At 33.0% G+C, this 14,377-nt stretch overlaps 2 protein-coding genes across 2 annotated transcripts; both read right to left on the bottom strand.

Annotated features, from left to right (window-relative positions):
• Positions 1 to 6,261: 6,261 nt before the first annotated feature.
• LOC110604958 lies at positions 6,262 to 8,377 on the bottom strand. Its single transcript, XM_021743240.1, has 3 exons — positions 7,249 to 8,377; positions 6,664 to 7,095; positions 6,262 to 6,368 (listed from the first exon to the last, which is right to left on the bottom strand). The coding sequence occupies exons 1-3, from the start codon at positions 8,375 to 8,377 to the stop codon at positions 6,262 to 6,264; spliced, it is 1,668 nt and encodes a 555-aa protein (XP_021598932.1).
• Positions 8,378 to 13,027: 4,650 nt separating this feature from the next.
• LOC110604985 (germin-like protein subfamily 1 member 11) lies at positions 13,028 to 14,071 on the bottom strand. Its single transcript, XM_021743264.2, has 2 exons — positions 13,888 to 14,071; positions 13,028 to 13,779 (listed from the first exon to the last, which is right to left on the bottom strand). Exons 1-2 carry the CDS (start codon positions 14,009 to 14,011, stop codon positions 13,208 to 13,210), a joined length of 696 nt encoding a protein of 231 aa, XP_021598956.1. The 5' UTR covers positions 14,012 to 14,071; the 3' UTR covers positions 13,028 to 13,207.
• Between the last annotated feature and the right edge of the window lie 306 nt (positions 14,072 to 14,377).

The following is a 14,377-nucleotide window of genomic DNA, read 5'->3' as shown; positions in this document are numbered from 1 at the left end:
ATGACAGTAATGATGAATTTAAATAGAAACTCATTTAACGAATAAAAAAATTAAAATTTTGATCGAATTAAAAGTTTATAATACAATTATATCCATTGGCAAAATGAAATATGAATATAAATAGAAAAACTCATCTAATCATTTTTAATACGGTTGTTGGAAAAAAAATTTTAAACATTTATCGCTTTTCAATTTTGAAAGTAAAGTGAATTTTTTTATATTTATCTCAATTTTAATAATTTATTTTAATTAATTTTAATAAAAAATTTTATAATTTACATATCATGTCACATAAAATTATTTCTCAAGAAATATATTGAATAAAAAAATTCAAACCTTTTAATTTGAATAATAAAACTAAAACCTTTTTTAATTTTTCACCGAGCACTAAATTAAATTTAAAAAATTAGTAATAAATTATAATATATTACCTAAAATTTTATATTAATAAATATATATAGTCCTTTAATTTAAATTTTATATTAAAAATATATTTATTTTATATTTATCACATGTAATATTAAATAAATATTTATTACAAATAAATTTTTTACTACATAAATATCACATATAAATATTATATACTAAAATATTTTATTGAAGATTTATACTCACCATTATAAATAAATTATTATGCATGTATTTTTAACATATAAAAAATTATATTTTATATTCATAATATAAAATAAAATATTATATATTTTAGTATGTAAAGTGATTGTTTATGATTTTTATAAAATTTTATATATATTATTGTAAATTATTTAAAATATTCAATATTTTTATTTTTTTAATAAGTAAACTTGTGATACTTATTAATTTATTGGTTAATCCGATAAGAAACTGTATTTTAATATTAAATAAAATAAAATATTATATATTTTATACTATAATTTTTTATTTTAAATTTTATTAAAATGAAATATGTATATAAAAATAAAAATAAAAAATAAATAATGAGATTAAAAAAAAAGCATTGTTGAAATAAAAATATAATGTATAATGAGAAATAAATAATATATTTTAAGAATTATTTTATTAGTCAAATAAAATTTTAGAGATTATATTGTAATTTTTAATAACTTATTAGATTCAATTTAGTTATTTTGTTTATAATTAAAATAAAATAAAAAAAAATTTTAGTTTTATTATTTAAAATTTAAATTTTTGGATATAAAAATGAACTAACATAAATTTTTTTAATTTTCTTAAGAAATAATTCTAAGTGATATGATACGTGGACTAAACATATTTTGGTCAAAATTAATTAAAATAAATGATAAAAAATTGAGGTAAATATAAAAATATTGATTTTGTTGTTTAAAATTTTAAAATTAAAATATAAATATGAAAAATAATAAACATTTAAATTTTTTATTCAAGAAGTGTGCAGAAGCAGGAGAGAGAGAAAAATCAAAAGCTTTATTTCAAATGCAATAAAATGACGTTGCATCTGCGTTTTGGAAGCATCGCTTCCTTTTATACCAGACAACACCATATGCACAATACGTGCATATTCAGTTCATATCAACAATACGACATAGTTTAGATATTCAATATAAAACAATAACAATAAGCAGTAAAACGACGTAGTTTTAACACCCCTTCCTCAAGTTGAAGCTGGTAAGGGCAAAAGATTCAACTTGCGGGTTAGAGTGCCATGGTGAGAGGCTGGTAAAGCCTTGGTGAATATGTCGGCCAACTGCTCTTCAGTAGTGAGATGATTAGGTAATATAAATCCCCGTTGAAGTTGATCTCTGACCAGGTGGCAGTCTATCTCGATATGCTTCGTGCGCTCATGGAAGACCGGATTGGCAGCAATATGCATGGCAGCTTTGCTATCACAGTGCAGTGGAACAGGCAATTGAATGTGAACCTGCAAGTCCTGCAAAATATAGCTAATCCAGAGAAGTTCACACACAATGTTAGCCATTGCACGATACTCAGTTTCAGCTGAGGATTTAGAAACAGTAGGCTGTTTCTTCATTTTCCAAGAAACAAGGCAAGGACCCAAGTATATGCAATATCCAGAGAGTGACTTTCTAGAATAAGTACAAGCTGCCCAGTCAGAGTCACAGTAGGCATTCAGAGATAGATCAGTATTCACAGAAAAACAAAGCCCCTGATGTAAGGAGCCCTTAAGATAGCGAAGCACATGTAAAGCAGCCTTCCAATGAGGTTTTCGGGGCATGCTCATAAATTGGCTCAAGTGTTGCACAGCATAGCATATATCAAGCCTTGTGAGATTAACATAAAGAAGCCTGCCAAGAAGTCTCCTATATAAATTAGGTTTATCAAAAAGCTTTCCTGATTCAGGAGACAAATGCAAGCCTTGAGACAAAGGACAAGAGGCAGGTTTACAATGAAACATGTCTGCATCTTTCAATATGTCTGAAATATACTTAGTTTGACTAAGTAAAGTTGCTTGAGAGGATCTAGCAACCTCTAGACCCAAAAAGTATTTCATAGGCCCCAAATCTTTAATAGTAAATTTTGAATGTAAAGCAAGCTTGCACTCAGTAATGGCATCAATGGAGTTTCCAGTTAAAATAATATCATCAACATACACAAGCAGTATCAAAGTTACAGCACCAGTGTGCTGGGTAAATAGGCAATGATCATGTGGGGACTGCACAAAGCCCGAACTCCTGAGGAAATTGGTAAATTCAATGTTCCACTGTCTAGAGGCTTGTTTAAGCCCATATAATGACCTTTTAAGCAAGCAAACTTGCACTAGCTGGGCTCTGTGATAGCCTTGGGGAGGTGTCATATACACCTCTTCATCAAGATAACCATGTAAAAAAGCATTATTTATATCCAATTGGAAAATTGGCCATTGTCTAGAAGTAGCAAGAGCAATGAAAATTCTTACAGTTGTAAGCTTGGCCACAGGTGAAAATTTGTCTTTGTAATCCAACCCCTCAATTTGGTTGTAACCTTTGGCCACCAATCGAGCCTTATATCTCTCTACATTCCCATTTGGCTTAAATTTCACTTTATAGACCCATTTACAGCCTATTGCCTTTTTTTCCTTAGGTAAATTAGTGAGCACCCAGGTGTTGTTATTTTCTAGGGCCTGAAGCTCTTGCTTCATGGCTTCAACCCAATGTACATCCTTAGATGCTTGAGTATAAGTACAAGGTTCAGTGATCTTGTTGATATTGCAAATGTAAGACTGATGTAAGGGATGAAAGGTCATGAAGGATGCTTGTTGGGAATTTACATAGTCCTGCATCCAGACAGGCGCTTGCCTATGTCTTTGGGTCCTTCTAACTGAAGGATATTTCTGTAAGTCTTCACTGGTGTGACCAGATGGACAAAAATCAACATCTGGGCAATCATTCTCAATCACAGGAATAGGAACCACATAGTTTTCAATCAGATTAGTGTTTTGGAAGGGAAATATGTTTTCATAGAAAACGACATCCCTACGAATAAAAAAGGTTTTATCACTGATATTATAAAGCTTATAGGCTTTGTGTGTGCTGGCATAACCTATCATCACAGCTTTAATGACTCTTTCTTAAAATTTGTCCTTCTGAGTTCCCATAGAAGTAGTAAAACACAAGCAACCAAACTTTCTCAGGTGAGAATAGTCAGGTGAGGTCCCATAGAGCCTCTCATAAGGCGTGGACCAATCAAAATGTTCCATAGGCATTCTATTAATTAGGTAAGTAGCAGTTAAGATACATTCTGACCAGAATTGAATAGGGACTTGTGATTGCATTTTCAAGGCTCTAGCAGTGTCAAGTATGTGTCTGTGTTTCCTCTCCACAACTCCATTCTGTTGTGGAGTGTATGGATGTAACGACCCGGAAATCCGGACCGCTACCGGCGCTAGGATCCAGATCGGCTTAAGGCCGCCGGGACCCGTAGCAAGCCTAACATACATCCTGTATAGCTGGTATAATCCCATACATGATCAAACATAAGCAAAAACTTTAAAGCATAAAACTGTAAACTTCTTCTTTAACCCGTTTGACCTGTGTATGCACTATGACTGAACTCATAGAACCCCTAGGGTCAGCATACCCCTTTGTCAAACTCGGTCCATCACATGAAACAACATAAAATAAAACTCATGTACAAAGGGATTAACCAACTCGGGCCAAGCACAATACTAAAACTCTGATCATATAACATAATATCATTATACAATACAACTCTTGTTACATCAATACATAACCTTACATTACATCATGTCCACAACTATTCTATTACATAATCATGACCATGGACGTAACCTGCTGATCTCCTGACTATCTCTATCTACTCTGCACCTGCAAGACTGGGGTTAGGGGAGAGGGGTGAGCTAGAAAGCCCAGTGAGCAGAAACTAAAAATATTTGCTTTAATTCCTCCATTTTTAGGTATCTTATTATTCATTTTATTATTATTATAGTTCCTCCTTTTTTAGGTATATTATTAAGTAACTTTTTCTTATTCATGCTTCCATGAAATGCAACACATCACAAACATATCACATCAAGGATGAATTTGTCACCTATAGCCCTCTACATACTATAGTACGTCCAACTATACCAGGGGCGATGAGGCCACACCTAGTATTCGCTTACATATCTCATATCATAACAAGTCCAACTACACCAGGGGCGATTAGGCCTCACCTAGTGTCCGCTTACATAACATAGTACCAAGGGCGACTTGGTCTTTCTGTCTCATATCATACCATGGCATATCATATCATATTATCTCATCTCATACTGAGGGCTAAGGATCATCCAACATCCATCCACATCAACAACATATTATGCAATGCATCATATTCGTGAGTTCTAATGCAAAACAACCTAATACATATATCATGGCATTTATGATGCATGGATCATGCTCTAAAAACATTTAATTTCTTAGCTTAAAACATTAGGTTCAGTTCCACTCACCTGAGACTAGCTCTGCACCGATTCTGAAATGGCTGACACTGCTAAACACCTTGGTTCCTCGGGTCCGATCCTACACAGGTGGACTCCAGTGAGGGACTAAACATACATAAACATAACTCTACTATACTCCCCAAAAACCCTCTAAAACATCCTGAAAACATCACGTAAAAACATGCAAGAAAAGTCTGGACAGGGCACTTTCGGCGGCACCTTCGGCGGCCGAAAGTCCAGACAGGTCCGAAAGTCAGGCAGGTTCGGCGGCACCTTCGGCGGCCGAAACTCCCAGACAGAGACGAAACTCATGCATGTTCGGCGGCACCTTCGGCGGCCGAAAGTCTCGGACAGAGCCGAAACTCCAACTTTCGGGGGCAGGCTTCGGCAGCCTAAAGCTGCCTCCCAAGCTGGTTCGGCGGCCGAAAGTCCCTTCGGCTGCCGAACCTGGTTTCTGCCAAAGGGCAGAAACTTGGTTCTTCTTGCCCATTCCAACCTCCTACACAACCAATCATGCAAAGACCTATTCTACAACATGCATACAAGCTCCTAAGGGTCTCAAACTAACTTAAACCCCAACTACAACACACAAACAAGGCACATTGCTCAGGAACATGCACACTGAACCCATAAACATAACAGAAACTTCAACAAGCCTACTCATGCTTTTTTTTTCTACCCCATAGATCTACTTAAAACTTTCTTAAAACATGCAAGAGAGGTTGGATCTAAGCTTACCTCTTGAAGATCGAGAGGAAAAACGATCTTAGCTTGGAGGTAGGGAGAAATCCGCTCTTTGGTCTCCAAGCTTCCAATCTTACTCTAACTTCAAAACTCTTCAAAAACAAGATGTAACTTGTTAAAATCTGAAAGATTTGAGGGAAAACACTTAAAATGACCAAAGGAGGGCTAGAGCTCACCGTCGGCCGAAATGGGAGAGGAAACCTCGCCTGTTTCGGTCACGGGGCCTTTTATAGGGCTGGTTCTGCCACCTTTCGGCGGCCTAACGTGCCCCCACATCTCATGCATGTTCGGCGGCCGAACATGAGGTTCGGCGGCCGAACCTTAAGTCTTTCAAACAAGGCTTTCGGGGGCCAAAGGCGCTCCCCAAAACCTATCCATGTTCGGCGGCCGAACTTAACTTTCGGCGGCCGAACTTAACTTTCGGCGGCCGAACCTGGTAAAGCCTCCTTAGGCCTTTTTCATTCAAAACTCATTTTCCTTTTTACTTAAAACATAAAATACCTTAAAAACATTTCATAAAACATAGTTTTCCCCTTCTAGAGGTTTCCGACATCCGAGATTCCACCGGACGGTAGGAATTTCCGATACCGGAGTCTAGCCGGGTATTACAATGGACAAGATCTTTAGTGCTTAATTCCTTTACTCATAAGCAGAGAACCATAATTATGGCTTAGAAACTCCTTTCCATTGTCGCTTCTAATGACTTTGATGGTGGTATTAAACTGATTTTCTACCATGTGTATAAAGTGTTTAGTCAAACTAAAAGCCTGATCTTTTTAAGTGCATCATAAAAGTCCACATAGCCCTACTATAATCATCAACAATGGTGAGGAAGAACTTAGCTCCAGTGATAGAGTTGGTCTTATATGACCCCCATATGTCAATGTGAATTAATTCAAAAGGTTTTGAGGCTAAGGTGTGACTTCTGGGAAAAGGTAATCTGGCTTGTTTAGCTAGGGGACATACAGGATAACATTTCATAGCCTCATTACTGATACTTATGCCTTTAACATGTTTGAGTTTACCTACTGATGCATGCCCTAATCTATCGTGCATATCATTCATGTTCACTACATGCTTATGTGTCTGTTCAAGTTGCATGGAATGTTCTTTATTCAAATCCATTTGGAAGGGAGTGCTATTTACAAAGCTGTGAAGATCAGCATTAGAGTTCATGATTTCAAACAAACAATTTCTTACATCAGAATGAGAAAAGCTCATTTGGTTCAGCCTGAAGAGGCCTCTCTGTTTCTTGCCTATGGCCACCACCTTCTTATTCAGTGGGTCCTGTATAAGGCAATAATCCTTCCACATTACTATATAGTAGCCATGGCTACTCATTAATTGACCAACAGAAATCAAATTATATTGAAAATGTGGAATATAAAGAACATCATCTAGAATCAATTTGCCAAAGAGATTTAGCTTTCTAGATTGAGTAACCTGAGTTTTCCCATCTGGAAAGCACACACAAATGTGCTTGTGTAGTGGGTGCAAAGTGGTGAACAGGCTGCTGTCTGAACACATGTGATTTGTGGCTCCAGTGTCTAGGATCCAATCAGAGTCAGTTTACATTTCAGCATTGCAAGTGTTATAGAGAGTAGGCTTACCTGCAAAGTCTATGAAATGTGCCTCAGGTCCATGAGATGTGCTTGGGGCAAAAGTCCCTTTACCCTTGACAAGCTGAGAGACTTCTTGTTTTAAAGAGCTCAACATGGATGTCAATTCATGTATTTTACTTAATGGGTCTAGATATTCCAGAGGATTATCCTCTTCTGATTTGTTCCCTTCAACAACAGCCATAACTTTGGTGCTTCTATTACCTTTGAAAGATTGGGTTCTTATCTTGTTCTTAGCCTTGAACCAATCAGGATACCCAATCAGTCTAAAATACCCTTCCCGAGTGTGGCCATCCATATTGCAGAAGGTGCAGTGACCCTTCTTGACCTTAGACCTTCTTGGTCTGGACAGACTCTGAGCTTGAGCCTTATTTAATAGGGCAAGAGATTCTGAGTTGTCATTCATTGCCCCCAGAATCTCCCTTTGAGACTCAAATTTTACAACCATTGAGTAAGCCTTGTTTACAGTTGGTAAATGGTCCATCCCCAATACCTGATCTCTCACAGACGCGAAAGCCTTATTTAAACCCATTAGGAATTGCATGAGCCTATTCCTGTTCGTTATTTCAGCTATGGCCCTAGAGGCTCCACAGGTACATGTTGGAAGAGGTTCTACTGACCTAAGCTCATCCCACAGCCTCTTCAGCTTAGTGAAGTAGACTGACACAGACTGATTTTCTTGGGAGATAAGAGATATTTTCCTGTGCAACTCATAAATCATAGGACCATTGCACTCTCCAAATCTCTCGCAGATCTCTTGCCAGAGATCTCTGGCAGAGGCAGTATATATAAACCCATCAACTAATTCCTTAGAGATGGAGTTGAGAATCCAAGATGTGACCATGAAATCACACCTTTTCCACTGTTCATATCCCTCAGTGTCTTTACTAGGTATCGAAGTAGTGCCTTCGACAAATCCCAATTTCATCTTGACTCCTAGGGCTATTCTAACGGTCCTACTCCAAGATCTGAAATTAGATCCTACAAGAAGTGCAGAGACTAGGCTCATACCTGGATGGTCAGATGTTTGAAGACTCAGAGGGTCTCCCATCCCCGTATTCACGATCTGCAATTTTTCTAGAGCTCCAGTTGCCTTTTGTTCCTTGCTACTGCTCGCCATGACCAGATCTTTCCAAAGGACTAAGGATCTCTAGCATACAACCGGCGACGCGCCGCCGTGAGTTAGGGTTCAAGCTCTGATACCATGTGCAGAAGCAGGAGAGAGAGAGAAAAATTGAGAGCTTTATTTCAAATGCAATAAAATGACGTTACACCTGCATTCTGGAAGAATCGCTTCCTTTTATACTAGACAGCACCATATGCACAACACGTGCATATAAAACTCAGTTCATACCAACAATACGACATAGTTTAGATGTTCAATATAAAACAATAACAATAAGCAGTAAAACGACGTAGCTTTAACAAGAAGTCTTTTAATAATATTAAATTTTCATTTTCTATTTTAATAAGATAGAATTATATTATGTACTACATTATCCAACGGATAAAGTATATATATATATCCCCTTATTATTCTATAACTCCTTTAAAAAGATTGACCATGTTATCAAATTATTTAACCTTATGATAATTATTTTTTAATATTTTAATTAACATATATTTTATTTAAAATCGATTCGTCCCGAAAGTAATTCATTCTCCTTTTAGTTGTAGCGCAGGAATGGTAATTCGGGTCTAGTCCCATTGCGCTGGCGTGTAAGGTTTTTCATATAATTGAATTGTATTATCACATCATTATCCTTTAAAAAAATTATTAATTTGGATAATTTTTAAAAATCGTAGCATAAAGCACATGCAACATTTTCAATAATTCTATCATTTTTGAAGCCTAACTTTAACCATGTGATAAAGCCCTTCCCCAAGCTAGTTTGCATCAGGGCACTTTCACATTTATGCTCTTTATTGCTTTCCAAGCGCTAAGCTAAATATGGAGAACTGATGTACTTTGTCTTTTTTATTATTTTTTTTCCAAGTTTCCTTAGCAATTACATCAGAAGGATAGGCAGTCTCCACCTTCCCTCTCTCCAGTGATCTTTCGCTCTCACTTGTTTTGGAATGTCTGCATCGACAAAGGTTAAGGATGGTTATCTATTAATAACGCTCTTTCCTTCCAACTATGGATTAAACTAAAAAGAAACCTCCTTTTTCTAGAGTGTACTGGTAAAATTGTTTAAAAGTAGGGAGATTTATAATTTAGTCTCTGGATATTGTCATTATTAACAAGTCAGTCCCTGTATTTTTAAAAACCTATTAAAACGTCCTTATGTTTTATTTCCGTCAACGAAATAGTTCTTCTGTCCTATTTTCTGTTAAAATTAGATAAATGAGGAGAGAGAAAATTTTTAAAATCTAATTTTACCCTCAAATAAAACCATTTATTTAGTTCTTGTATATTGCAATTATTAACAAGTTAGTTTTTACATTTTTAAAAATCTATTAAAATATTTTTATCTTTTTTTATATCTATTAAAACGTGCTTATCGTTTTTTTCCGTCAATGAAATAGTCCCTATCTTTTCTCATATCTATTAAAATATCCTTATCGTTTCTTTATGTCAACGAAATAGTCCATCCTCATCGTTTCTTTCTGTCAACAAAATCGTCCATCCCTATATTTTTAGAAATCTATTAAAATATCCTTATTGTTTTTTTTTGTCAACGAAATAGTTCTTATATTTTCTCAGATCTATTAAAACGTCATTATCGTTTTTTTTTGTCAACGAAATAGTCCCTATCTTTTCTTTCCTCCTCCTCCTCCTCCTCCTCCTCCTCCTCCTCCTCCTCCTCCTCCTCCTCCTCCTCCTCCTCCTCCTCCTCCTCAGAAGAAGAAGAAGAAGAAGAAGAAGAAGAAGAAGAAGAAGAAGTAAAAGAAGAAGAAGTAAAAGAAGCAAAAGAAGAAAAAGAAGAAGAAGAAGGAAAAGAAGGAGAAGAAGCAGAAGAAGAAGCAGAAGCAGAAAAAGAAGAAGAAGAAGGAAAAGAAGGAGAAGAAGCAGAAGAAGCAGAAGCAGAAGCAGAAGCAAAAGAAGAAAAAGCAGAAGAAAAAGAAGCAGAAGCAGAATAAGAAGCAAAAGGAAGAAGAATTGATGAAGAAGAAAAGGAAGGAGGAGGAGAAAATTAATGGTGTAAATAAAATAAAATAAAATAAAATTAAAATTTTAAATTAATTTAATTTAATTAAATTAAATCAAATACTACCATGATAGACTATTATGATGAATGGTCTTATAGAAAAACCTACACATGGGTCCATTAACACGTGGATGGCTTTGAGACGGCTGGCTCGACGTAGAAATTTGACTGAGGTCCAATTTAAATACTAAAAATGGGCATGTGATGATTACATTGAAAAAAATATATTTACAAATATTTATAATAAAATTATTTTGAATACATTTTATTAATGAAAAAAAGCAATTATTATAATTTAATTTTAATATATTATTAACTTTTTTTATGAAATTTTATTTTATTGCAGAAAAAAACTGATTTTGCTGCTTAAGTGGTGCTGATTGAACAAATTGATCACCTAACGATGATAATGATGCTTTTACAATTGTTGATGTTATTTTATATAACTATGGATTTTTTTGAAAAAATAATAAATACGATGAATATAATTTATTAATAAAAAAGAATAATATTGTTAAAATAACTTAAAGATTTAAATATACTTTTTAATGGATTTGTGTAATCGATATGATTTGATTTTAAATTAAATTAAATTAAAAAATATAAAATTTAAATTTTAAAAATATTAAAAATTGAATTAAATTAATTATTAAAATATAATCGAATCAAATTAATCGATTAAATTATATCAAAATTAAAATTTATAAATTTAATAAATTTAATTTTAAACTATTGATTAGATTTGAATAAGAGTGGAGTGAAAAAAAATTAAATTTAGATAGGCTGATTGGATTACATTCAAATTAATATAATAATAGATAATAAAATCAGTTAATTTAATTATTCGATTATTTAATATTTAAATTAAATTTTATTAAAAATTAAATAATCTAAAAAATATTAATCAAATAAAATTAAATATTTCATTAAACTGTTGAACTAAAATCAGATCCATTTCTCAATTGAAACGAAATATGCATAAAACTATATTTTTATATATTTAATTTTTTTTTCTTCAATTTAAATAGTTTAATTCATGGTCCATTAATTTCATTTTTTTATTTAAAATTTATTTTTTTATTTAAATAATCTACACGTTATCCATGAAATTCATATTTCTACAATTAAAATATTTTTCTAATTTTAAATAATCTAATAATTACACACAAAACTTATTTTTTAAAAAATTGAAAACTTTTTTCTTAAATTAGTAATCTAACTTTTTTTTTAAATAATTGTCCTAAATAAATTTATAACAAATAAGGTAAACAACAAAATTCAATTACCTCTTAAACAATACAAAAAATGGTGGATAAATATGTTTTTTGAAATAAACACGATGAGAATCATTAAAATTTTTGATTTTTACAGTATTCAAAAGTATAAAAATAAGAATAAAGTATTATTTTCGCTAACTACTAAAAAAAATTGAAAAGAATAAGCCTAAAATTTATTTTATATATTTAAATTATATTTATAAATTAATTAACAATAACCGTTTAAAATATATTCCATTCATATTCATAAATTAATTAATAATAATCGTTGGTCTTTTATTACAGTAATATAATTAAAACAGTGATTATTTAAATTATATTTATTTCATATATAATATATATAATAATATAAATATTATTAAAAATATAAATATATATATAATTATTTATTTATAGAAATAAATTTAAATAATAAATATTTAATATATAAAATTTGAAATTCGATCTCTAAACCCAATTATATACCATTAGAATTCAGCAAGATTCGGCAAGCATTCTTAAATGTAATTGTTGGCGGATTGCTAAAAATTAGGGCAACCAAGTTATATGTGAATTATTCGAAATTCAGTTTGATAAAAACTCGATTGGATTCGATTCGATTTTTAAATGCGTCGAGTTCGAACTTAATTTTTAAATTCGTTTATTAAACAAGTCAAATTTGAGCTCATTAGTATTCGATTTGTTAAGATTCATGAGCTGACTCGTTAAAGAATTCGTGAACAGACTCATTAAGAGACGAGTGAACATGCTCGTTAAGAGACTCGTGAACAGTCTCATTAAGAGGTATTGAATGTTACTTAAATAATATCCCATGTCACACATCGAAAACTTACAGATATGAAAGGTGAAACTTCTTTATAAATAAAGATTTCACTTTCTATTATTTTTTAAATTAAGAATTTGGTTATAATAGATTTTAATTAAATTATATTTAATTTTATTAAAGTCTCTTTTGATTTTTTAATTTAAAATTTTAATATTTAAAATTTTAAATTAATTAAATTTTGTTAACGAGTTTTTTAATCGAGTTTTCGATCTCGAGTTTAAATTAGACTCGTTATTAGTTTAAATGAGCTTTTTAATCAAGTTTTTGAGTTCGATCTTGAATTAGACTCGTTATTAGTTTAAAGAGTTTTTCTCGAGTCGATCTCGAATCGAGCTCGATTATAATATTTAATTTTTGAGTCGAGTTCGAACTCAAGTTCGAGCTTATAAAATTTTTTAATAAACGAGTCTGAATTTTATAAAACTCGATTTGACTCGATTCGATTACACCCCTACTAAAAAATTAACAGATTGCAAAAGCGTTATCACTTTTAGAATCAATGCATTGGAAGATAAGAAAACAAAAGGTAATAAACATCTTATCATTTTAATGTTATACATTTGGATCAAACCTTAATATTATATATCAATACATTGAAAGATAAACACAAACAATATGAAAAATTTTCCTTATTCATTTATTACAATTAATGGCCAAATGACCTAATGTGGTGACCTTAGTTTGCTTCAATATATTCAAGAATAGCTGTTGAGATCTGATGGATTCACCCACTCTTGTTTCTGAAGTTTGGTGACAAGATCCTTGTCAAGATGAAATGCCCTTGTTAGAACATCAGGATTAATGGATGGGCTAGCTCCAAAAACAGTATTTGCAGCTGTTACAACTCCTGGATTTTGACTGTTTAATGCAGCTAGTGCAACCGCTGGTTCCTTTCCAATATTCAACTGAAAGTGAATCAGCCCTAATGGGAACACAAAAACATCTCCTGCCTTTAGAACTTTGGAAAAAACACGATGATCAGGATTTGATGTAATAAAACCAGCAAACAAGGTTCCTTCCAAAACAGTTAAGATCTCTGAAGCTCGTGGGTGATGGTGGGGTGGGTTCAGTCCGCCGTTTGCTTCATAGTCGATACGAACAATTGATAAGCCATTGGTGTTAAGGCCAGGTATCGAATCCACAGTTAAAAGATTGGTACGTGCCCCAAGTTGTCTTGAGGTTTCTCTAGCAACATGAAGCCCAGAATAGAAGAAATCATCTGCTGTGACATGGTCTGGATCCTTGCAGAATTTTCCGTTCACGAATGCTACACGAAAGAAAAATAGTTTAATTTATTATCATCAATAAAAAAGCTGAGGAAATGAAAATAAATTTGAAAATTCTGCATAAGAAAAAACAAACTAAATTCGCATACCACCGGAGCTAGCTTGATCAGTTGCCACACAAAAGTCCTGGAGAGGCTTAGGGTCGTAGGCAATGGCGAATGAAGAAGCCAAAGCCAAGAAAGCAAGAGCTAGAAGGAAATTGGCAGCTTTCATTATGTTTGCTTGGAAGCTTAGAATTCTATTAGATGTGTTTTGTTGGTAAGGGATGAGAGGGATGCTTGGCTATTTATAGAAAAAGAGTTATAGGGTGACCCATTATTAAATATTCAAGGATCAAAAAAGGAAACTATTTCAAATTTGTAATCTTAATCTGAATGTCAATTATCTAATTTGCATGAATTACATCTTCATGACTTCATGCACGTGCCCTATATTTAGCCTAATATTATATTAGTTGAGGGGAAAATATTTACCTCTGCTCCACCATAATGAATCAAAATAATTTTAAAGCATAAATAAGTGAATTTCTATTCCACCTGCCATTGGACGCAACACTCCATTTATAATCCAGTGGTAACC

This window comes from Manihot esculenta, chromosome 17 (genome assembly GCF_001659605.2).
Source record: "Manihot esculenta cultivar AM560-2 chromosome 17, M.esculenta_v8, whole genome shotgun sequence".
Taxonomy (NCBI): domain Eukaryota; kingdom Viridiplantae; phylum Streptophyta; class Magnoliopsida; order Malpighiales; family Euphorbiaceae; genus Manihot; species Manihot esculenta.
This window is presented reverse-complemented; position numbering and strand designations above follow the sequence as displayed.